Genomic DNA, 24392 nt, shown 5'->3' on the forward strand with positions numbered 1-24392 from the left:
GGGCTTGAGATGCCACTGCAAGACAAAGCCATGATTTGTTCGGAGACGTATAACAAGGAAAATGAAAATGCATATCTAAGATATATTATAAGATATATATTATATATTGATAGCCTTGCACCTACGTGATGTACGTATAACTACCCTCTGTCAAATAATCAATTGTCCAGCCCTAATTAGAACTACTTGAGCAAATAAAATACAATACTTGTGTAAAAAAAACACATCTCTTTGTGTCTAGATGAGTTTCTAAACTCGGCCCTCAGATTACCAAAGAAGCAACTCATTGCTAACTGAATAGTAATGAGAGATGGGTGAACTCCTTGCCTCTAGCACACAACACACACAACAGACACACAACACACTGTCAGCATCATCCCAGCAACTACTCCGCTGTGACTGTAGAGGAATAATTTAGGCTGAGCCAAGTCACTGTAGGCAGGCCCTTACAGCAGAGCAGGAAAGCTCCTCTGCACTGCCAAGATTACTTGCCAGTCACGGCAAAGAGGAGCCCAACTCTCATTCAGTAAGCTCGTATTCGCCTTGGTCTCATCACTGGGCAGAATGTGAATGGAATAGGGGATAAAAACTCAAAACACAGCCTAGGAAACAATCACATCCTGAATTAGGGGTGATGCATTGCAGAATAATAATAGCAAAAGTTGCAGCTGAGAAAGACGAGCAAATTAAACACGAATCCATACTTTAGCACCGACTACTTTCTGTCCCTTTTGAGTCACTTCATCATAAATGAACATTTGCACTTTAAAACTACCTAAAATTTAATTGGATGCTGTAAAGTCTCTGTCAGGTGTGAAAATACTGCTACAAGTAGTCTGTTACCCTGTGAAGCAGAAGACATGGTAGCGCTCTCCTGTCACAGAAACATTCAAAATACAATTAAAAAACCCTTCCTCTCTTCTCTACATCTTTTTTTAAATATGCGATGACATTACTACATAATCCAAGATGACAGGGCCTTCACAGAAATGTATGTACCTAACAGCTCAGTGCTCTCCATATTGACAGAATTACATAAACCTCTACACAGAAAGTCTAAAAGGGCACAAAGAGCAGTGATTTGTGGGGAATTAAATCTCGAACTCACTCGGGCAGAGTGCATGTACTCAGAGATTTAATTCTTTGCATGAGCAGCCACCCAAGTGATGACTCATTAATATTAAGGGTTCCTCTTTTGCATTATATGCAGTACCTCTCCTTCCAGGTGTGTGATGAGCACACTAATGTTGGGGATCATTGACTCTGGCACCAGGGCACCAAGTTCCGCAATGAAGGAAGCAAAAGCTTTGACCCCTGACGCCTCTCTAGCAAGCTCCTCACTGGACCTCTGACCAATCTCCCTGAAAGAATGGGGAAAAAACATCAAAGCATGAACTTTCAAACATGACAATTTGCAGCCAAAGAATTTGATTTCCATGAACAGACTGTTTGCTGGAAACTAACCTGATAACTTCTCCAATGATTGCCCTGACTCCATATTCAGTGCTCCACACAGACACCGCCTGGGCAAACACGGATGACAACTGCTCGAAGTGTTGCAGCAACTGAATCACCTTTACACTTGCACCTGTAAGAGTTTACAGAGAGTACACACTAAAATAATAATGAACAAGTTATGCTGGATACATCTTATAATGTTGCTTTTCATACATGACATTATTGGAACTGACAGGGTTGATATGCTCCCTCAGTTATAATTCTTGCTCACAGGTTCAGTACGTGACTGTGAGACTCACCCAGGAGGTGGTTGTACTTCTTGATTAACACCCCCAGTAGGTGGATTATACAATCTCTGGTGGGTTTGCTCTTGACATGGCTGATGGTCGGGTTCTCAAGAAGTTTGTAGCAGCAGCAAGTCACACAGCTAAAAGAAGAAAGGGACGGAACAAAGAATTTGAATATTAGAAGTTTGCTCATGTTGTGATAAAATAAAAAAACCTGCATGGAAAGCATTTTGAAGCCCAGATCAAAATCTACAGTGTATTCAGAAACTCTGTATCCATTAGAACATTTTGAAGAGCTATAGCAAATCCATGCTTGTGATGGTTATTAAGGCAGCCCACTCAAAACCTGTTTTATATATTACCTCTTGCTAAGAACCTAAGTATTAAGAGCTTTTGGTAATGACATACAAATTAAAAACAAATGAGTCTGTTCTGTAGAAACCATTCACTGCATGTCCTTATTGCTAAAAATTAAAAAGCTGCGACTCTGAGGAAATGTTCAAAACGGAAACATTAAATGGGCAATTTAATGCAGTCTCAAGATCATCTTACCTTATTAGGTTTAGTACGACATTGTTAATGGAAAGGCATTTATATAAGCACCAATTAAGGCTACAATGTTATCACTTCAGGGCAAAGAAGTGGGAAATTACACCATCTAACGAAATTAAGACAGGAGTAGGCTTTTCTGCTGCCAGTGTCTCAGATGTAAGACAGCAAAGTTGGAGAGATGCATGCACACTGGGATAGGGCTGGGTCATAAAATACTCTGTACCCTTGCCCATAGCTCCCCGGTCAACCTGACAAGTAATACCTGACGAACTCTTCCTCCACCAGGGAAAGGCTCCAGAGAGAACGGATATCCAGCTGGAGGAGCTGGACGAGGGCCTGCAGCACCTTCTCCCTCTCAGAGTCCCATTGCAGTAATCCTTCTCCGCCTCCTTTGCCTTTTTTACCACCCTGCACAAGACGACAAAACCTGATTAAGATGCACAAATACTCCACTCAAAAAGTCTTACCCAAGACAACCAAATAACATATTACTATACATGCCCTCAGGTTACCAAAGACTGTAATTCATATTTGCCAAACCAACCATGGTGAGACTATAGCCTCTTGCCAGCTGATACATATACATTCATACGACAACACACACAAAGACAAACATTCACACGTTGTTTGACATCTCCGACCTGTACCGTCCCATTGCTCTTGGGGGGCAGAGGTTGTAGGAGGTGACAATTTCACTGTTGATGGGCCCTTACAGCAGTGCAGTAAAACTCAACCACACTACCAAGACTACCCATCTCACACCAAGCTAGAGACCAAAATCTCTTGGTTTGACTGAATCATTTAACTTGCCATGATATCATCATGTGGGCATTTAAAAGGTTAAACACAGAACAATCAGTGGCATAACCAATAACAACATATTTCTTAGCAATTTCTCTAATAACCATACCTTCCCAGGTGCTGTGACAATACTCTGTCGATAGGAATCACTCTCAAAGGTCTCTGTGAGTTTGCAGAGCAAGTAGACACTCATTTTAACCGCATTAAGCTTCTCTTTGCGCTCTGCAGCTGAGACGGTGGTGGACATGAGAACCGCAGGCAGGGAAGCAGCCAGGCCACTAACAACTGAAAGAAGAAATCCAGACGTGTGATCACCTCAGTATATCAAGGTGATATTTTTGTCTATTTAAACATGCAAACGTGGAAAAAACGTCTAACCTTGTACTAGTAACTCCAGAGTATCCTCTTTCACACCCAGCTCCACTGAGTTGCAGTGCCTTGAAAACCAAAGAGAAGTTTCATTTTACTCATACAGCTCTTAAAAGCAATAACTGGATTAAACAATATGTGATCTGTACTTACTGTAGCACGCTGTAGCCTGTGTCAAAGTGTTCCAATATACACAAAGGCCCCTGGCTTCTCAATGCTGACTTAAATTCTGTGAGAAGGAGAGAAAAAACAAAAGTTAGTTAGGTCACAAACACACCAGCACAAATGAAAAAGAAAAGCTATTTATTCAAGTTTACTACTTACTATTGAGATAGGGTGGCAGCTGTTTTGGGGGCACCACATCCTGAACGACATACTGGTTGATGCCCCCAGTCTTCACCAGGTCACCCACACACACAGGCACAAAAAAGTCCCAAGACATTGCTACACGAAAAAGCAGACACAATAGTTTACTTGGAATATTTAAGGTGAACACAACCTAAATTAAGAATTTCAATGTGTTATTTTCATGGCCTTTAAGTTCAGTTATCAGCAGAAATGAGCTGCTCTCTCTCAAAGTCAGAATAAAGATAAGTAAGTCTCAAACTTTTGATGTAATATGATTTCAAGTGTGGAGCAGCTCAATAAACAATGAGGACGAGCCTGATTTTGTGGACTCACAAAATATTTGTTTTCTTTGTTTCATACCCCAAATGAACTTGATTTTATTGTAGTGTTCTCAACTCTGAAGCAGAATACCCAAAATATTCAGAACATTCCCCTGGCTGCTCTCAGAGCCTCTATAACATCTTTCCCAATTGTCTATGGTGCAGCTTCAGACTTTATTTTAGCTTTGTTTTAGCACTCCAGTTTTTGGATTTGTGAGTTGTTCATGTCGATCATATACTGTAAATGAAGTACATACAGTCTATGATGTTGACTGATATTTTTGACTGTCTCAGAAAGAACAACGTACACATTTTAAAGATGGGCGTAGTTCATCTTTAGTCACTTTAATCACTCGCTACAGCCACTATGCAACGTTAGCATCTTTGTTCATCACATCAAGTTTATATTTCAGTCCTTGAGTGTAGCTAGCTGGTAAGCTAAAGTACACAGGACTTAACTACTCTAGCCTGCCAACTAATGCTAGTCGACATGACTGACTTTGACTCTAATTCAGTCTTTCTGGCAGCTGGAAAATGTTAACTGTGTTATGAGAAAGCGAACACAATCCTGTTTCACTGTCTAACTATAGAAGAATTCAACTAAGTCCTTTAATATAAGCACAACAAAAAGCCAACCGAGCAATAAATAAATGGGATGCTAAATATGTTTTCTATCGATACAAAATGTAACAAGAGTTTCTATTACACAAAGGGTAACGTACAGGTTTGTTGTTATGTTTTAGGCGACCCACAGAAACTACTGCTAGCTATGTTAGCACAGCAGCTAGCTGGGCTAGCGCAGCTACGTACTTGTTGGCTGTAACTTTATTATTTAACCGAAAGGACAATATTTAAGCTTAGAATACAGCTCTGTTTCACTTTTTCTCCGACATAACACTCACCTGTAGCGGCTACAGTCCCCTCAGCCACAATGACGAGCAGTAAAGACAAAGATATAGGCTGCCCTCTCGGCCGTCTGCGGGCGGTTTGAAACCGCAGGTTTTCAAATTTGTTTGGCCCTCGCGCCAAAGCGCCGACGCTCTGACGTCACAACAATGCGACATTTTTATTGAACTATTTTTTAAAATCTTATTGGCTTGAAAACGTTGAAAATTTAAAAATCAAAAATGTTATATTGGCAAAAATTATTATTCAGACATTTCAGTTTTATTCCATCTGTCTGGCAGACCATGAGGGTTGTTATTATTAATTTATTTTTAGTTTTATTTACTTATTGTGCAATTTGATTAATTTCACGTTATTTTTATATTCTAAAATATATTTCATACAACTTATATAATGACAAAAGTGACTATACATAATCCATGTGTTGAATGTATGTATTCAATAAAGTTTGAAAGAAAGATTTTGCAACAACAGATTCAAGTATTAAAATGTATTATTTTTTAAATTATTTAAAACTAAAATAAATTGGGCCTTTATTGTAAATCAGATCCATCTATTACGGTGGTCAAATAAGAGAGAAACTCTTAAAATACACTAAACCAGGTTCCACTTTCATATACTGTATTTGGATTTGTATAAGATAAACTTCCCAAGTATAAGGATGTTATTAATCAGAGGCCAATCCTTATTATTATCCATCAGTCCACAAATATTGTCCTCTGGAGAAAAGTTTTCTTTTTTTAAATTTATATTTTTAAGAAATCCAGTCATGTACATTAAGCTATAAAGCTTCAGAATTCATACATTGGAAAACTACAGTTATTGGCTTTTATTCCAAATTGTAACAATTCACTGGATGTATACACTCAACTTAAGATTTTAAAATTGATTGCTTTTGCTTTGGGAGTTATGGGGAACTTTGGATTTTCTGCCTGTTACACCTGAATAGTCCTTTTAGAATAGATGGCTACATTGCATTTTTGTAAGATACTATAGGGTATGAGGTGTAATTAAACAAACTTCTAATTGTTTTGTTTGATTTCATTTAAATCACAGCCCCCAATGGAAAGTTGTGAGGGACGAGGGGAGACAGGAGTAGAATAAGTTAAAATTCCATTAAGGATTTAAACAGTTTGATGTTTTCACACAACGCTGCCACTTATTGGACAACTGTGAACATTACAGGACGAAGCTGCAGCTATAAAGATACAGTATGAGGCAACTATCTGATGAAAAACACACAGAGACGAAGGACCACAAAGCCAAGTTTTTTTTTGAGGTAGTAGCTGTATTCAAATGATTGACAACACAATCACCCCTTCTCCACTGTACCAATGTTTCAGCTACAGAAATGACAATACTTTTCACAAAATGTCTTACTTTCTATACAGCACTCAATCAAATGTTAAAATGAAATGATTTAACTTACTACCTACAGATGACAAATACTGTCAGGATGCAGCATCTGTCTTCATGTTCTTTTGCCATCTTGTAATATTTAAAACATAAATCTAGTGTTCCAAGGCTAAGCACAAGAAACTAACTATACAACAAAGCAAAAAAGTATCCAGGGCCTAACTTTTTTTTTTCAGAGAAAAATACTTGAATTTGTAGTCGTACATGTGTATAAAGTATAAAGTATTGTGATAAGTTGAACTGTTAAACCGTTGGGGGCAGTTGTAGTGTTTATTATTCACTCGTAAAACAAAATGTAAAAAAAAAAAAAAAATCACAATAATAGCACCAAAAGTAACTAAAAAATATATTGTTAACCGTTAAAAAAAAACAAAAACAATATTTAAATAAATTTGTAACCACTTGGCTCCTTCACACACGCTGCACCAGAGGCAAGGCAAATTACGTAAACCAAAAGAAAAAGCACCAAATGTTAAGGAAGATGAAAAACGAAAATTCTAGTAACTAATGAAGAAATTTTCTTCTCATTTTCCATCTGATCAGTGTCCACCTTTCGTTCCAGGTGTCCTTATTTTCTCTTTCTGTCTTGAGAGCATCGAGGACAGTACCTGCATTGAAAAGATTTTTTTTTAAAAACAGCAACATTTAGCTGACTGATTTGAAGGGGTAACAATTCAGAATTTTATTGCACAAACTGAAAAAAATGGACAGTACATTGCTGCCCGTGTTTCTTACCATTTGCCTCTTGGTTTGGTCGTCAGGCCAACACATGCAAAATGGAACCACTCAATGGAGCACTGGAGTAAATACAAAAAAAACGATAATGTGTTTTTCAGTATTCCTGCAAATGGAGCACTTTGTTGAGACATAAGGATTCAAAAAAACAAGGTGATCAAAATCAAAATCAATATTTCAAGAGAGAGAGAGACGTCACATATAGTATGCATAGTTTATCATTTGGTAATTAATAATTCGTTCTGTCATCTGTGACCTTATCGCCAGAGGAAGAGACTGCAGGACTCCTCAGCCTCTTAATTTGTGGTTGGCATATGTGTTATACAGTATACGTTACGGAAAGGATGTACCTGTAATCTGACGTATTATAGATATATTACATCATTAAAGCTTCTATTTTGTATCAATACTCTTGTCTAATCATGTCAATTTCACATAAGTACACAACTGCTGGTATTCAAAGTTAATGTTATTTAGGCACATATTAACATTGAATTAAATGTTGTTTGGAAAGGACCCTCACATTAAAGGGCCCATGAAATTAATAAATACATTAACTGTATTCTTATTTGTGTTGTATGCCACAAAAGGGCATTGTGGCACAAACTGGTATTCTTATTTTGGCTCTGACTGTAAAATGCCACTATTTTGCTTTTGGGAATGTTTACAAAAGCCAATAAAATGTGATTATATGACATGAATGATTATGAGGAATGCGACTAATACCTGCCAAATCCTTGGAGACTTTGAAGAGACTTTTAGAAGTGTAAAGTCTTACATAAGAAAATACAGGGAGTTGTGTCGTGCTCCCAGGATTTCCATTGTTTGGTGTAAGGTAATAATTAACCAAATAATTTTTGGTTGTATTTTATTGCAGATTTTTTTGGTACTTAATTTTATCTAGTGACTTTAGTCCTTGTATTTGCACTCAACATTATTTGTTAAGCTCTAGCCACTTTTCTGTGTCTTATTTTTCATTAATCTGTTTCCTTTTCTTTCTACAATTTTAGTTCAACGCGTCGATAAAAGCCATCTCCTCTGCAAACGCCCAAACATAGATAAAACATCGTCCACTTTATCCTCCTCCACCTCTTCTGTAAGTGCACGAGCATCATTTAGCCACAGAAATAAAGTGAAGCACAACATCAGTGCACTTTACGTGACCCCTGACAGACACTCGAAAGTGGCCATAAAATAAAACTCACATCAGTATTGTCACAGCCGATCATCTCGCCGTACGAGACCTGATGACACAGACAGTAAGTGGGTTCGTTGGGGTCCACTGGCATGTCCAGCACATCAGATGGGTGCACATTCCCAAAGTTGGTGGCAGGGCTGTTGAATTCTCCTCTGATGATGAGGGAAAAGTGACAATGTAAGAATATGATCATTAAACCAACAAAAAATTTAAATATGAAAATTAAACACGAGGCATTACGAGCCGGAAAAGCAGAAACACAACGTACGGTTGAAGGAGTTTGACTTTCTTCTGTGCACTCTTTGGACTGCCATCTTCGTCTGAACTCTTCACTTTAGACCTTGTTTTAGCCGTCTTCTTCTCTTTCTGTCTGGTTTCAGCTGGAATTACAAAACCACTTTAGTTTTCCTCCAAGTTTGGTTTTGGATGCCTCGACAGTCGTCTGCGCATAAAATATAAAGACACAACAAGACCGACACACACCTTTCTTTCCCTTACTGGAGGTGGAATCATAGTCTGTGCTCTCTATCTGCTTCTCTTTCAGGTCAGCCTCAAACCGAGCCAGGTCCGTGTCCAGACGTCTGATGTGTTTGTCGACCTGCAGAAAATACAACGTCAGCAGTGATTGCAATTGATTTATTTAGCACATATAAAAAACAGCAATGTTATACATTTCAATAAAAGGAGACAGAACCAGAAAAACCCTCAAGGAGCTTGACAAGTGAGGTTCTCCATGAAACTATCAATCAGTGCATCGGTCTCTTATCATTGATAAGAAAAAAGTTATAAAATTATAATATAAAATGTTATTTTATTTTATATGTATATTTTATATATATATATATATATATAGGCCAAAATTAAAAAATATTAATAAGAAAGGACAGGCAGAGACTAGTTATGACACAGTGGGTCCATCAGCTGTTCCAAATGATATTATCTAAACATGTATGAAAAACAGCGCTTTTTCTAAGATACGAACCATTTCATAGGTCTGCATGGCCAGCTGCACCTTATCATCTCCAAACTCCTTGCATTTACTGTAAGACTGCTGGATCTGCCTCAGTATGGACAGCTTTTGTTCAGAGGAAAGCGTTCGGGCGTTGGCTGTGTACTCCTTAGCCAGAGAATCTATCTGTCCCTTCAGATCTAAAACAGAGACAAGGAGGAAAAAGAAAACAAAAAAACAATAAAACTTGTGTACCGTCAATACTTCTCATATATACATGATTTGCAATACTTGAATATTAGGTTTCTGCTTATTGTTTACTGTACAAGGGAGTTTATTTGTATTTATGCCTTCAAAACATAAGTAGGATACTGGCCAGGATAGTTTGGGAATTTTAACATCACTCACAATTAACAACAAAAGTCAGTTATTACCACAAGGCTGTTTAGAAAGTGTTATGGAGTGTGTAGTTCTGAAGAAAATTCTACTTACGAGGTTACGGCTTTACTGTGTTCTTTGAAGGCTGATTTATAGCTGATCAAATGCTCTACACTAAACTTACGCTTTAGCCTATGCAAGTGACCTGTGCTACTGTGAGCATTTATACTTTTGAAGGAAATGGTTTTCAGATTAAAAACATCTGCCTGGAGCCTGCGCCTTCAGTGAATGCAGAAGCGTAAACAGGGTTCCTACAGCTTAAGGCAAGTGAGATTTAAGACTTAAGGAATAAAATGTAAGACCAATTTTACAATAAATAAAACTGAAAAACAGTGAACTGACATCAATGACTTGGTGTTTAGGGACAATTTTGCTCAAAGGTTTAATTTAGCATAAAACTTTTTTTCATTCAAATGAAAAATTAGATGAGCTACTTTCAATATCAAGAGGAAAAAAACCTTTTTCTGCATGTCAGAGACAAGGTTAGACATGGAAAAAAAAGAAAAGAAAAGAAAAGAAAAGAAAAGAAAAAGATGAATAGAAACCTAATTCTAGTGCCCCAAACATTTTTAAGACTTTTGAAAGATTGGTTTAAGGCATTTTCATACAAATTAAGGCCGTATTTTTAGATTAATGAATTTTGAATCTTTTTTTTAGACTTTTCTGGGATCCACGGGGAACCCTGATAAACCAGCTTAAGTCATGATCCAGAAATTAGTCCCCAGTCTTGGATTATTTTATGTGAGGGATTTTCAGTGGCTTAAATAACTCAAATGATCTAATATCACACAAGAAAATATAAAACATTAGAGAAGAACAAAAATGTGCATAGCAGTTGTTTCCCTCTTAACTTTATTATTCTTTTAATCATCTTTGGACCCCTCCGGCTTTCCTTGGGATCCCTTTGGGGGCCCCGGCCTTCAGGTTGGGAACCACTGCATATATCACAATGTTCAAACATGAAAAATAAAAGTGCCACAGTGAGCTTCAACAGGCCTCTGTAACAAACTGGAGCACAGTCTCGTGTGTTTTCACACCATTTCCTGGTTAAAATCAGGAGTCACACGGTTCATTGTCCTCACCCTCAGTGCGTTGATCCAGGTCCCGCATCAAATTGAAGTTTCTCTGCAACTCAAAGGGCAGGTTTTCTATGCCTGGTGTTGCGGAGGGGGAGAAAACAATCACACAAATCCCGCTTTTAGTGAGCTCAACATGAAACAGTAACGTTAACAAAAGCGGGGCGACGCCAGTTAGCTTAATGATGCTCAGGCTGCCATTAATGATGGCGCTCTCGCTAACGTTTAATCGTATAGCTACAAACAGCAAGGGGCACAAAGACAACGGGCTTTTCTTGTCAGGTTAATTAAATCTAGGTCCGCATAGTTTGTGCAGTGTGTTTGCCATGCAATGTCAAACTGCATCCTTTCTCCGCTGCGGTGTGTTGACCCAGCAAATAGACTGAGCCTAAACCCGCGGACCGTTAAGAAACGGTTAAATCAGTTTGTTCGGTGCGCGGGTTATTCAGGAGCTACGATACACAATAAAAGACAAAGCGCAAAATAAACTAAGTGGATTTATATGTTTTTCAATACATTTAACCCGTAAGAAACAGCTTACTGTCCAAATAATGCTCCAAATACATCCCCGCCGCCATCTTAGAAAATGTAAACAACACAGCTTCCGGTCCGAAATGGACAAATCTGATTGGCTGTTTCCACAGTCTTGACAACACTGTTCTCCAGCACAAATACACATCCCAAACGGGTGTACATATTTTTTAGGTAAAAAATAAATGAATAAAATAAAATAATAATAATACTATCTGGCATATGGTAGCCCCCTTTAGCACTTAGTTAGCTTTAAAATAAAGTGAATTTATGATCTGTGTGAATTTAATTTCAAGATAAATCTCACAAAATTCTGACTAGTCTGAAATCTAAATTTAAGATATTACTTATTAGAAGTCAGCAAATAATAATAAGTCATTTAACTGTACATACAATTGCACTGAAAGATGGCAACACGTTTTAATATTTGGATTTTTGCCATTAACATCATGTCAAGACAGAACCTGGAGCATGACAAGCCTATTCAGCAAATTAAAGCTTATTTTAGAAAATAAAGTGCATTTATGACAAGAGTAAACTCAAATTTATGATAAATCTAATACAATTCTGACTTGTCTAAATTTAAAATTTGAGATATTTCTTAGTCTTTACCAACAAAAAACCCTTTAATGGTCTGGAAAATTGGATTCAAAGATTGCAATAATTTTTAATATCTGGAATTTTCCATTTACATTTTGACTACTCAGAACTTAAAATCGAGTTACCTTTAGTGTAGTTCAGACTATTCATAGTTTCAATTTTAACAAGTCAGATGTTTGGTGAGAAATTAGTTTGTGGTTAAATTTTAGTTGTAGATATCTGAAACTGGAATGATGACTTATCAAACTAAGTTTACCAGTCAAACCACATTAATAAATTATGTTTAATATGAAATGAAAGATTATCAAGTAAAAGCTATTAGATGCAAAAGTGTTTTCCATCACTGCCTTGAAAAAAAAACCAAACCATCTGCCCATCAGTGACCAGACAATCCTTGAATACCGAAAAACAAGTAAAACTTCTCACTGATGAACCAAACAGTTAATAAGATATCTTAAAAGATTTATTGTGTTTTACAGATTCATGGAAGTTATTCCACACTGCAATTAAATCAACAGACAAACATGATGAATATTTTGTGATACAAATAAAAAACAGCGGCCTGAACTTGAAAGCGAACATCTTTAACCAGTCGGATTTAATTTGCACACAGGCTTTACAAACATATCTGACTGTCACATACAGTATCGCTGCTCATTTGTCAGCTGAGGAGGTCTCGGTCCATAATGACGCTCTACAAAACTCTTACATACTCAAGTACAATTTATCACACTGTACACACGTCACTCTCCTTGTTTTTCCAACATGTTCTTCAACTTTTTGAATTTATTCTTTCCCATTCTGTTCTTTGCCTTCATGGGTGTCTTTCTCTGTTTGCCCTGCTTCTTCTCAAATCTGCTCTTTTCCTTTTTCTCAGCCTTTGACTCTTTAGTTTCACCGGCTGTCTTCACCGCAGGCTTCTTAGCCTCTGCCCCTTTCACAGTCTCTCCATCCATCTTGGCTTTCTTTGCCTTTTTAGGTCCAGCAGGTGAGTCTTTTTTGCCTTTTGGCTTGACGTTTGCTGTTCCGTTGGCTTTACCCTTTAAGCTGGGTACGCTCTTCTTTGCCTTGTCGCTCTTGGATGGTTTCTCTGCAGGAGAGTCTGTCACCGCCGTCGCCTGAGAAGCTTCTGCGTTTTCTTCTTCTACATAAATGAAAAAACTGAGGATGAGTTCCTGTTAAACAGCATAACTATCACGATGAAAGCTGGCATGTGCTCGTAAGAGAAAGCGTTACCTTTGTCTGTTGGTGCGGTTGGAATTACGTTGGAGAATTTCTTCAGCTTGGCCACAAAAAAACCGTCCATGTTGTGGGAATGAGGGTAAAATCGGCGAGTCAGTCGCATAGTCGGGTGGAATCTACGCTCTTTGAACCTAAAAAAAAAATGCAAATTAATTTAGGCTTTGAAATCAATGTTTCAATGACTCAACCACACTGCGAAAACACATATTGGTTTTATATTTACCTGGTGAAGCCCTCTTTGCCAAAGTCAAGTCCAGTGGGAACTAATTTCACGTTCCTCTTCTTTAAAGCGTAGTCCACCACCCATTCATTCTCCTCCACCTGGTGGAACACATTTTGATCAAAACCTTAACCTTTCTGTTACGTGCTCACAAATAACAAGTAAATCTAAGAATGAATTAGCTGAATGTACATTACACGTACCATTATTGAACATGTGCAGTAGACCAGATATCCTCCGGAAGAGGACTCGGCGTTCACAGAGTCGATGGCGGAAAGAATCAGTTCTTTCTGTAAGTGAGCGGAGCGTTGGATGTCGGCTTCGTCCTGTCAGGAATTTAAAAAAGCATTAAACACTTATTTCAGTGTTTCCCACAGAAATACATTTGATGCTTGGCACAGCAAACCTTCGGGTCATTTTTTTGGGTCTCTTTTTGATAATTTTCTGTGTCACTTCTCTAAAGTTGGAGGTTTCTGTGGGTCTCTGAACACAGCTAAAGCAGAACAAACTTTTTGATTATCACATTCAAGACTTCCTTCCAATTTTGTTGTCAGTTTGTTGTCGGCTCAATCAGAGTTAATCAGAGCTGACTGATGGATTAAAGAAGCAGCTGCTGCAAAGATAAGGAAAGCAAACTTCCTCTGTTAGACAGGTTAGAGCCAGCACTGGACTGTTGTGGTTTCCACAGGAATGCAGACGGTTTCATCTAAAAGTAGGTTAGAGAAATGCTGGACAACACAAAAAAAATATATGAACTAACAAACATTAAGTTTCACTTTCACTGCAATTGACTCTCTGCTGCTCAGTCTGTGCCCAGAGTATGCTCCATTTCAAGAGAGAAAGAGAGAAATGAAACTCCAAAACGAGAAAATCTGTGTGTGGTGGCAGATACTGATTTTGTGGTGCCGCTAATAAATGAATGTGAGAAACCCTGTATTTAAAACCAAAAATATACAAATGTATGTGCGTATGCGTAAACAAGTAATGGTGTTTTACCTTACTGGTCTTCACAGCTGGATCTTTAGCGATGACTCCTGTGCCTGAGCATGGAGCATCAAGCAGCACTCTGTCAAACCCACCCATCACCTGTAGACATAACGTTCAACAAGTCAGAAAACTATATAAAACTAGATAAGATAATCCTTTATGAGTCCCATAGTGGGGAAATTCACAATTATATAATAACAAACAATAGATAAAGTTAATATAAAACTACAGACATAATGTTTTTCTACAGATGTGTGTCTGTTACCTTTGGGAACTGTCTTCCATCGTAGTTGCAGACAACAGTGTTGGTGACTCCCAGACGGTGTATGTTGCCCACAACACTTTTCAACCTGTCAGCGTTGGCATCGTTAGCCACGATCATCCCCGTGTTTCTCATCAGCTGAGCTGAGGGTGAAACATTCGCATAAACAGTTAAATAGGTTTCATTTGACATTTCAACTTGAAAGATCACAGAAACTACTGAATATTACAATAGCTTTGTTTCAGCTGTAGTGTAGACCAATGAATTGTAAAAAGTTCTCACAGGCAAACATTAATTGGTTACAGTTTCTCACATGCAGGAATTTGATGTTCTTTAATGTTGTTTAGGAAAGTACAGAAGATATTCAGTTTAACTCTTATTTAGATAAACCAGGAATTTAAAATAATCATGTTGGGTTTTAGTAAATTATAATGGGCATATTTCACCATGTTTTAGACAAAATGATTAATCTATTATTTGAGAAAAGGATCAGCAGAATAATCAATACTGAAAAGTTATCTGCAGCACTCCTCTATGTTATACAATTCACAAGCACCTCATAAACTGAACGGAACAAGGTATTATTGCAGCATATCTTACCAATATAGGTGGTCTTGCCTCCTGGAGCTGAGCTCATGTCCAACACTAACTCTCCCTCCTGCGGAGAAAGCGCCATCACAGGCAGAAAACTGGAGGCGCCCTGCAGCATGTACTGACCAGCGAGATACTCTGGGGTTGCACCTGTTTTAAAGCATGAACAGAATTACGGTTAAAGCTTGTGTGGCTACAGTTGGCCTCAGATATTCTCCAATAAAAAGATAAATAATAGCTTGAGTCAGATCACTGACGTGAGTATGCTTGAAGTTACCTATAGGTACAGACGAGTCATAGATGACCAAACCCACTTTAGACCATTTCCCCAGAGGATCGAGGTTCACTCCTCTGTTGATCAGGGCCTGAACCAGGAAAAACACATACCACAGAGTTTAACATGTGAGCACCTAAAGGCAGAATCTAATACAATACTGGTCAAATCATTTGGTGAGGGGGATCTCCTTGTGTTCAGTTCTGGATTTTGGGGTTAATGATACACTCAAATCTTTAGTTGAACATTTGTGTCTTTTAATCTAGGATTTTATTTCTGACACTTTTTAAACAGGCTCTGTCTCCTCTACTATTGTATGGATGTAATGGCAGTTTCAGCCAATATAACAGTAATTTATTGTTATAAAAGTCACCAACTGTAACTTCTAATAAAAAGGCCATTTGTATATAAATGACTCATTGTATGTTACCTTAAATACATGAAGAAAACTTTGCTTTGCCCAACATGCCTCTAGACTGAACGAAGAATCCAAAAAAGGTGAACACTCATAATTAAGTAAAGTGAATGTGAACCATTTCACAGTAAAACAACATCAAAACGTCTGTTTACAAACTCTCACGCAACTAAAGCAGTATAATCCAAGTCTCATTTATCCAGTCGCATGCTCAGTGCTTCCCAAACACGTGCATACTCACTAAAACATTATGATTAAAACACATCAGTACAAACAGTCTCCTGCATGAATGTGTAGAGTGCCGGGGCACACGCGTGCAAACTCATACTCACATGCAGGCTCAGGGTGCTCCGCTCAACATAAAGATTTGTAAAAAGAAGGGTTGTGGCAAAAATGCATGTTTCAGAAGTACTGAGCATATGGCTGTAGAATAAATGAGCCTTGGATTATACTGCACGAGCTGTTTGAGGGTTTGTAAAAAAGATGTTTTGATATAGTTTTGCTGTTGATAAACTTAGTCCCCATTCCTCATTAATTTATGAGGAATGTTTGCTTTTTTTGGATTCTCTGCTCACCATGGAGGCATGCGAGAAAAAACATTTCCTCACAATTCAACATCACTCTGTGTATAACTGATATACAAATGGTAATTTTGTGGGTGAGGTATTCTTTTAATCCATGTCTCCCACCATTAGCAGTTACCTGTGCAAGATCCCTCCTCCTTGTTTTCAGTGTGTTGGTCCGTATAGTGACGGGTCTGTGAATTTCATTGGCCTCCAGGAAGTCAACCAGCTGTAAGTAAGAAGAAGAAAAAGATTCCTTTCATTAAAGAAAAAACAGAAATCAGCATATTAAAAAGATTTTAGATTTAGTTAGATTCATAACTGCACATCAATCAGTTGTAATCATTATAAAAAGAACATCAGAGTGTGTTTTCTTCGGTGCAACGGGGGAAAAAAAGATTACTCACCTCTGAAAGAGGGAAGAGGTCCATTAATTTCTCAATAAGGAAGATGTTGTAGCTGTAGTAAGTACACAGATCTTTCTTCAGCAGAGAGATGTACTCTGCTCTCTCTTTCCCCTCCTCCTTTTTTGTTGAGAAATTACAAAGGACATCAATGTTGTCTTTTACTCTTTGATAGATCGTCTTCAGGTCCAGAGGCAGAACACCTAAAAGTGCAGACAAGAGAAGGATTTAGACCTCTTACAAAAAGAAGTAACATTTGCTGCTTGGAAAGAGAGAACTGTTATTGGAAATCAAAATCAGAGAGAAGTAGGTTTTCACATAAAAGGATGAGCCTTGTTTTTAAAACTATAAACAGAGAAAATAAAAGATCATAAGTACTGCAAACAGTTACAAACCATAAATCTAAATAAAGTTGACACTTATATATATATATATGTATAGAGAGAGAGAAAACTGTAAGTCACTTACCTTCCTTCTCACTTTCCTCTGCCCCTGGTAGCCTAAATTTATCCATTTCATCAATGTTGGCTTGTACTGTGTCTTCCTCATCCATGTCAGCATCTGATTTTTTTCCCTCTTCATCTTCGTCCTCATCTTCCTCATCATCGTCATCGTCATCATCATCGTCGTCAACATCTTCATCACTCCCTAGTGCCAACGTTTCCTTAAGCTTTTTCTCCTTCTTGGCTGCGCGCTCGATGGGAAGAAGCTGCCCGTGGAACAAAAAAACAAGTATCTCAATAACTTTTTTTTTCTACCACATTAATCACCCTTTAAGATAAACTCCCTGATTTTGTTGCATCTGTTTTAACACATCAGCAGTGACGTGGGGGGAAATTTGGCATCTCTAACAAAATTAGGGATTATATCAGCTGATTTGCAGTTTGGGTATAAATTACGTTTTGACATTTTAATCAAAATTTCAGTTAATTTTTCTTAAATACAGAAAACACAACAAAGTGGTAATAAGAGAACCATTTCACATACTTCCTCTCCATCACTTTCTTCTTCTGCTGCTGCTGCTTCCTCGTCACTGCCATCATCGAGCGCACCATAGTCATCAACCATGTCATCATCATCCTCATCCTCATCATCATCCTCCTCCTCCTCCTCCTCCTCCTCTACTTCTTTTATTCCTAATTTGGCTCCCTTCTTTCCTTGGTCTTTTCCTTTCTTCTGCTGCTGTTGCTGCTGCTGCTCCTCCTCCTCCTCTTCATCTTCCTCTTGCTCCCAGTGTTCATCACTATCATCCTCACTTTCAGGTTCATCAATTTTGCGCTTCCTCTTCGCTGGTTTCAACCATTTACTGTTCTCATCCGTGAATCCTTTAGAGAAAGTGAAACAGACAATAAACACCATGTATATGTTCTGTGATTAGCAAAAAACAGCTCAAAGACATATTATTCAAAGTCAAATACACATTTCATGTTTTATTTCCTCATATTTGCATGTGCAGGGGAGTAATCATCTGCACTTGTGTGTGCAGAAAACATCACAACCACATTCAAAAACACTGCTGTGTTTACCTTTCTGTGGCTTTCCCGCAGCTGCATCTTTAGGCTTTTTCACATTCTGGTCTCTTTTTGCAGCTCTGTAAAATGACAGCATGAATGAGCAACTTGCAAACAGAGTGATGTGATTTCATGTTGTGTAAACGGCCAACTTGTCACCTTTGTCTGCCTCTCCTTGATAGACGTTTTGGTCCTGTTTCCTCTGCAAAAATAAAAGAAACATTTTGACCAACTATAATGATGCCGTCGGCAAGATTAAGTGTTTTTTGTTTAACTTTAGATTTCAAGAGTGAATGTGTGTTTACTAGCAGCTGATATAAAAAAAGCAGTGATAAATAATAATCACCGTCAGTTAAAAACTTGGCCAACTCTGCCTCGGCTCCTTGCTGCTTCCTGGATTTTTTCCCTGGCCCTCTCTTCACCTTGTTGGTGGGATCTAACTTCCGACCCATGACTCCGAGTTACACAGACACCCTAAGAAGTAGACAAGAGAAATGTATTATCTTTTCAAAGCCTGTGAAAAACAAAGTCAGTGTACATGAACAAATTCACCTGTTAGTGCTGATTTTAGACCATTATGTGTTATGATGCATGCTCTACTGAACTTAATTTAGTGAATTAATGATAACGTTTAAGGGATTAGTTCGTCACTTAGGGCTAATCTGACGACTAGGAAAGAAGTAATGCTTGCACAGTTACTCCATGCCACAAAAGATTAATCAAGACAACATTTTGATCCTGCTTGAATGTTTGTTAGGTCAAAATGCTAACCCCTAACTCTAACAAGAAAATTAGATCAGATTATAAGCTATCTAGGTAAACTGCAAGTTAATTTTCTTTGGGTCTAAATCCAAAGCAACGTAATGCCAATAAATTGTTAAAAGGCACACAAAAAATAGAAGTAAGGTATATGTTATGTTATGTTATTGTTGTTATTATCATTATAATTATTATTATTATTGTTATTGCTATGTTATGCAAATGTTTTTCTTTATTGGATGTGACCTAAATCCTAATTGACACCTGCAGTAAAAACAAATTGACAAACTTTCCTTTAACTGATTAATGAAATATACATATTTCCACTTGAGAAAAGCAACTACACGAGCGACTGCAACTATAAAAACACAGTCTTTTGAAATAACAATCCCATAAACAGAAAGATACAAGTTTTGGTAGAGGATGACAACAGTATGGTAAGTAGAATTACGGAAAAAAGATATCTGTCAAAGTAATCAGACTGTCAAACAGAGAAACTAAAACCTGAGCACTGTGCAGAACAACAGTATGTCAGAGACATGCAGCCAAATGCTATAATTTGACAAAAACATAATAGATATCTTATTCAAAGGTGATCGAGAGGGAAGCCATGTGCACTAGAAAACAGTCTCACACATTACTCAGATCACCACAGGTACACATTTTCTTAGGTTTATGGTATTTCATATGGATTCACGATTATATTTCTGAAGACGTGGCTACCCTAAATGCTAAAATACAAGGCGTCTAAACTCTTTTGCAATGACAGAGTGGTTATAGAAAAGGCTGCAGCGAGCAGACACACACACACACACACACAGATAATTGACATTAGTTGGTTAAACTCCGCATGTCGTGTTTACAGGATAAATAAAGACATTAGTTATAAAAACTAACCGAGTCTTTACCTAATGAACTCAGGTTCAATGATCCAAATACTCACCGAGTAATATGCTCTTTTCTTTATCCCACTTTTGCTCGTACGGTGTAAAATAAAGCACCCACACGTGAACTTCCCTTCAACACGTTGTACAAGAACATCCGGCGCACGTCAGTGAGGTGTTGACAGCGGCGATCTCGCGCACACAGACCGCAAAAGAAACACCGTTTTTTTTTTTAAATGACAAATTACACGATATTATCACGTTAGCACAGTACCAAAAATGTTGTTATAAAAATTAATCATGCAAAGTAAGCACTTAATAGTTATTAGGCAGCGACTCGTGAACGCGCACTTCTCCCGTGACGCGGACATCCTGCGACAGTCCATCTGAAGGTATCATGGCGGCTCCTAATGAGAAGAAGCGTGGTCTTGAACATTTGGACGAATATGAGCCAAAACCGGCCAAACACCTCCGCAGCCTGCACGATCGTATGGCAGAGAGGAGGCTGGTTGTTATTCTGGAGGGAGCTTCGTTAGAAACAGTGAAGGTAAAGTGTCAGGGTCTGTGTGTTGTTGTGATGCAGCTGCCAAGTCAGTGACACCAGTGACTACAACTTCAAAACGGAGCAAACTAATACCAAAAGTGCATTTTTTTCCCCAGGTCGGAAAAACCTTTGAGCTGTTGAACTGTGACCAACATAAAAATATTATCGTAAAAAGTGGAAGGAACCCGGGAAATATAAGACCAGACATCACACATCAGGTAAGCAGTCATTAAGACGAATAAAAATTTTAAAAACAGCTGTATTCTTCGCTTGTGTCTGTCATGACCTACAAAAGTAAAGGGGCATTAAGTTTCAACCATTTTAAAATCCGGGAAAAAATGTTTTGACTTCTTTCAAAAACATAGGAAGGACAACAAGGTAAGAAATGACCCCCATAATTAGCAAGAAATTAGTAAGTACAAGAAAATTCCCTGCAAAATTAGGGAGAAAAAAGTTTTTAAAAAAATTAAATGAAAATGAAAAATAAAAGTGCCAAACAATTATAAGACTTCTGTAACATAATTCAAAATATGTAATTATGATAATTATAAATATAGTTTTTCCTTACCTTTTCAATTTGCAGTGTATGGAGCATTTTTTGATGATGCTACTCGCCTTTTCTCATGTTTTTGTGAATTAGTAGAGGTATAAATTACAAGTTAATGATAGTATTTTTCCAGTTGTAGAACTTGCATTTTTGGATATATAAACATGTTTTTCCTGTCTTTGGTTTGAACTTTCGCTGAATAAAAAATTAAATTTGCACAAAAGAATAGCTATGATACGTTTTTTTATGACTGAATTTTAGTGACACATTGAAGGGAAACAAAAACTTTAAGAAAATTTTTAAGACTTTTAAGGAAAAAAAAGACATAAAATGTTAAATTGTTATTTTAAGTTATTGGGATGTATTAAGCTTTTAATTTACATGCCTTATTTCCTTGTACCAGTGTCTGCTCATGTTGATGGACAGTCCACTGAACAGGGCGGGCCTGTTGCAGGTTTACATCCACACAGAGAAAAACGCCTTAATAGAGATCAACCCACAGACCCGCATCCCAAGAACCTTCACTCGCTTCTGTGGCCTTATGGGTAAACTATTAACATTGAATGCTCTCTGTGGATAAACTACATACATGTTAAGTTTCTCTTTGTGTTGGCAAAGTAAAAAATAGTCAGTCTTACCAAACAATGTTATGGCTTAATACCTTGACATCATCGTTCTTTCTTCTATTTTAGTTCAGCTGCTGCACAAGCTGAGCGTCAGGGCCGCTGATGGTCCTCAGAAACTTCTGCGGATGATTAAAAACCCTGTGTCCGACCACCTGCCTCCCGGCTGCCCCCGCATTTCCACCTCCTTCTCTTCTGGAGAGGCTGTCTGTCCCCGCTCTTTGGTGCCCGAGGGCCCGGCTGCAGTGGTGATTGGAGCATTTGCACATGGAGCGGTGAGAAATTGCTTTATGTGGCAGCTGATTCTTTGCTTTAAGCGTCCAATATTTGTTACTGATTTCTTTGTCTTCATCAGGTGAACGTGGACTACACAGAAAAGACAGTGTCCATCAGTAACTACCCGCTCTCTGCGGCACTGACCTGTGCCAAGATATGCTCTGCCTTCGAGGAAGTTTGGGGTGTTCTGTGACAGACAGTTAATAAACTACTGAGGTGAACCCGTCAGAGACAGTAACATACACGGACTTTCTTTAATGGACTAGGAGTGGATAAGATGTCCCTTTCACCAGCGATGCCATGTGGACTACGTACATATAACTCGTTGTACACTGTATGTGTGTATTTGAATTATGGTGTTTGGCCACCATGTGTATACTATAAACATGTATTTGTGTTCCCTTTCATTTAGAAATATGGCTGTTTTTATACAATTATCAATTGTACCAATTACTGTATTTTGCATAAAAATCATTACAGTTAACATTAAAATATTTGACTAAATAACAAGTGGTTTTCTTTCATATTGAGTGCAGTTATATGGACATTAATAACCCGTTTACGATCGGGTTTTTGGAGTATCCCATTTATGTGTTCAAGCATGTACACACCGTATTATATGAGAGAGAAAGAGCAGGTGTAGCCTGTGTATCAATACTGTGGAAAATGAGTATTGAAATGGTTACAAATATTCAGAATCAACATGTATCAATAAAGTGATATTTTTGACAACACCAGTAAGACTACAGAATTTGTATCTTGCTCCAGGTATTTAATTTATATCCTTACTTTCATTCATTGGATGAATATAAACTTATTTATAGTGTAATATAAGTTTAATAGTTGAATAGTAATAGTAATTTGTATTCTTGGCTTCTTTGAAAGCCACAGCAGTTGGATCAGATATTAGGGATGCACAATAATATCAGCATGCCATCGGTATCAACAGATATTGGCTTTAAAATTAAATATTGAAGAATATTGATGTATGTTTCCTGTATTGCACAATGACTGAATATTACATTAATTGAACGGTATTGTATTTTATGTCTCCATCTGCTGGTGGGCCACCACGGTAAGAGTATGTACTTCAATATGATGTTAATTCCACCACAGAAGAGACTTGATCTTTTAAATTAGTTGTGGAAAAAAAGTGGACATCAGTTATTGGTCAAATAAATTATTTATCAACATAAGCAGATACTGGCAAAAAATCCAATATCGTGCATTCCTACCAGATACCAATGATGTACTGTAAATAGTTTAAATTTTTGATACAAAATAATAATAAAAATTAATTCATAAAAATAAAGAATTCATTTAAAAAATAAATGATAAATTGGTGAAATCTTCATGTTGGAAATTAAAATATTGGGCCTACAGGAAGTGTCACTGAATAAAAGAAAATTGGTATATACTGAAGCTACATTTGGATTGAAATATGTTTCTCTGTATTTTTCGTAATTCTTTTTTAATTTAAAAAAAATGCATGTATATATATCAGTCTAAAATTCCCAATAACATCCCACCTGCTACATAATGTCCCAACCCCAAAGTCCAGAAACCCCTTTTTTGTTGTTGTTTTTGTTGTTGTTGATGATGTTTTTGTTGTTGTTATCCTCCTAAGTTTGATTAGCTAAACTTTGACTGAAGCATGTTAAAAATACATGTATATAAAGACTAGCCAAAACACACAGACAAGGTAAAACGTGATTTTTTAACTCTTAAAGTGCCATTAAGTTTAGCCAGTTTAGCTGAGGTTGGTGTTAAATATCGCCTGCTAGCTAAAGTTAGCTCCCTGCTAGCTCCCTAATAGCTAAATATGGCCGTTACTCACTTTTCCTCTGGCTGTGGACTCCTCCTGGTCCTCGGTGGTCCCCTTCAGTTTCCTAAACGCTGTCTCATCCCCTTTCCAAGACATTTTTCCGGTCGGAGTTTTGGTAAGTCTCACTATTTGTTTGATCACTTTTGAGGCTGTATTTCCTTTAGCCTTAACGCCGCCATTAGCATTTCCTGTCGCGCCCTGGGTGAGGATTTTTAGGGTGAGGATTTGCTCGCATTTTCGCTGCTTGCCTATTTAATATTTTAATATTTTAGAAAGAAATCTAAAAACTGCCCAGCTGATTGTTTAAAAGTTTGACAAGCAAATATGGACTTATTTTCAAATGGTGAGTTTGTGATTCTTGTGAGTTTGTTTCTTCAGTTGCTGTTGAAGGTGATTGTCCTAATGGACAACAGCTTAGGGACTGTTCTTTATTTATTTATTTTTTAAAATTTTTACCCTCCCCGAAGCTACAAATATTTCT

The 24392-nt window shown here is 37.6% G+C and overlaps 4 protein-coding genes and 2 non-coding genes across 7 annotated transcripts in view; 1 reads left to right on the forward strand and 5 right to left on the reverse strand.

Annotated features, from left to right (window-relative positions):
- The window catches only part of ncapd2 (non-SMC condensin I complex, subunit D2), a 28103-nt gene extending 22933 nt beyond the window's left edge, over positions 1 to 5170 (reverse strand). For both annotated transcript variants that reach the window (XM_042489298.2, XM_042489297.2), the window contains exons 1-9: positions 5038 to 5170; positions 3792 to 3911; positions 3621 to 3696; positions 3477 to 3535; positions 3208 to 3383; positions 2560 to 2705; positions 1758 to 1885; positions 1465 to 1588; positions 1214 to 1361 (exon numbers count right to left, since the gene is read on the reverse strand). In XM_042489298.2, coding sequence (XP_042345232.1) covers positions 1214 to 1361; positions 1465 to 1588; positions 1758 to 1885; positions 2560 to 2705; positions 3208 to 3383; positions 3477 to 3535; positions 3621 to 3696; positions 3792 to 3909 — 975 coding nt within the window. In that variant the 5' untranslated portion in view covers positions 3910 to 3911; positions 5038 to 5170. The remainder of the gene's footprint in view (positions 1 to 1213; positions 1362 to 1464; positions 1589 to 1757; positions 1886 to 2559; positions 2706 to 3207; positions 3384 to 3476; positions 3536 to 3620; positions 3697 to 3791; positions 3912 to 5037) is intronic.
- On the reverse strand, positions 258 to 561 carry LOC121946387 (small nucleolar RNA U85). Its single transcript, XR_006106011.2, has one exon. It is a non-coding gene; the product is annotated as a small nucleolar RNA U85 (small nucleolar RNA).
- Positions 2797 to 3126, reverse strand: LOC121946386 (small nucleolar RNA U85). Its single transcript, XR_006106010.2, has one exon. It is a non-coding gene; the product is annotated as a small nucleolar RNA U85 (small nucleolar RNA).
- Positions 5171 to 7000: 1830 nt separating the features above from the next.
- ing4 (inhibitor of growth family, member 4) lies at positions 7001 to 11509 on the reverse strand. Its single transcript, XM_042489433.2, has 8 exons — positions 11395 to 11509; positions 10860 to 10931; positions 9373 to 9539; positions 8874 to 8988; positions 8659 to 8770; positions 8398 to 8542; positions 7193 to 7254; positions 7001 to 7065 (listed from the first exon to the last, which is right to left on the reverse strand). The coding sequence occupies exons 1-8, from the start codon at positions 11429 to 11431 to the stop codon at positions 7026 to 7028; spliced, it is 750 nt and encodes a 249-aa protein (XP_042345367.1). The 5' UTR covers positions 11432 to 11509; the 3' UTR covers positions 7001 to 7025.
- A 920-nt stretch (positions 11510 to 12429) lies between these two features.
- Positions 12430 to 20295, reverse strand: nop2 (NOP2 nucleolar protein homolog (yeast)). The gene is made up of 16 exons (XM_042489322.2): positions 20156 to 20295; positions 18800 to 18927; positions 18613 to 18655; positions 18469 to 18533; positions 17930 to 18267; positions 17411 to 17651; positions 16946 to 17145; positions 16678 to 16767; positions 15564 to 15651; positions 15296 to 15436; positions 14699 to 14838; positions 14443 to 14532; positions 13650 to 13772; positions 13450 to 13547; positions 13221 to 13357; positions 12430 to 13128 (listed from the first exon to the last, which is right to left on the reverse strand). Exons 2-16 carry the CDS (start codon positions 18903 to 18905, stop codon positions 12728 to 12730), a joined length of 2301 nt encoding a protein of 766 aa, XP_042345256.2. The 5' UTR covers positions 18906 to 18927; positions 20156 to 20295; the 3' UTR covers positions 12430 to 12727.
- Positions 20296 to 20430: 135 nt separating this feature from the next.
- emg1 (EMG1 N1-specific pseudouridine methyltransferase) lies at positions 20431 to 22823 on the forward strand. The gene is made up of 5 exons (XM_042489415.2): positions 20431 to 20643; positions 20757 to 20858; positions 21591 to 21732; positions 21880 to 22085; positions 22166 to 22823. The coding sequence occupies exons 1-5, from the start codon at positions 20494 to 20496 to the stop codon at positions 22277 to 22279; spliced, it is 714 nt and encodes a 237-aa protein (XP_042345349.1). The 5' UTR covers positions 20431 to 20493; the 3' UTR covers positions 22280 to 22823.
- Positions 22824 to 24392: the final 1569 nt, after the last annotated feature.

The sequence above is a fragment of the Plectropomus leopardus genome, chromosome 11, assembly GCF_026936395.1.
Source record: "Plectropomus leopardus strain MGB_pleo_1.0 chromosome 11, ASM2693639v1, whole genome shotgun sequence".
Classification (NCBI taxonomy): Eukaryota; Metazoa; Chordata; class Actinopteri; order Perciformes; family Serranidae; genus Plectropomus; species Plectropomus leopardus.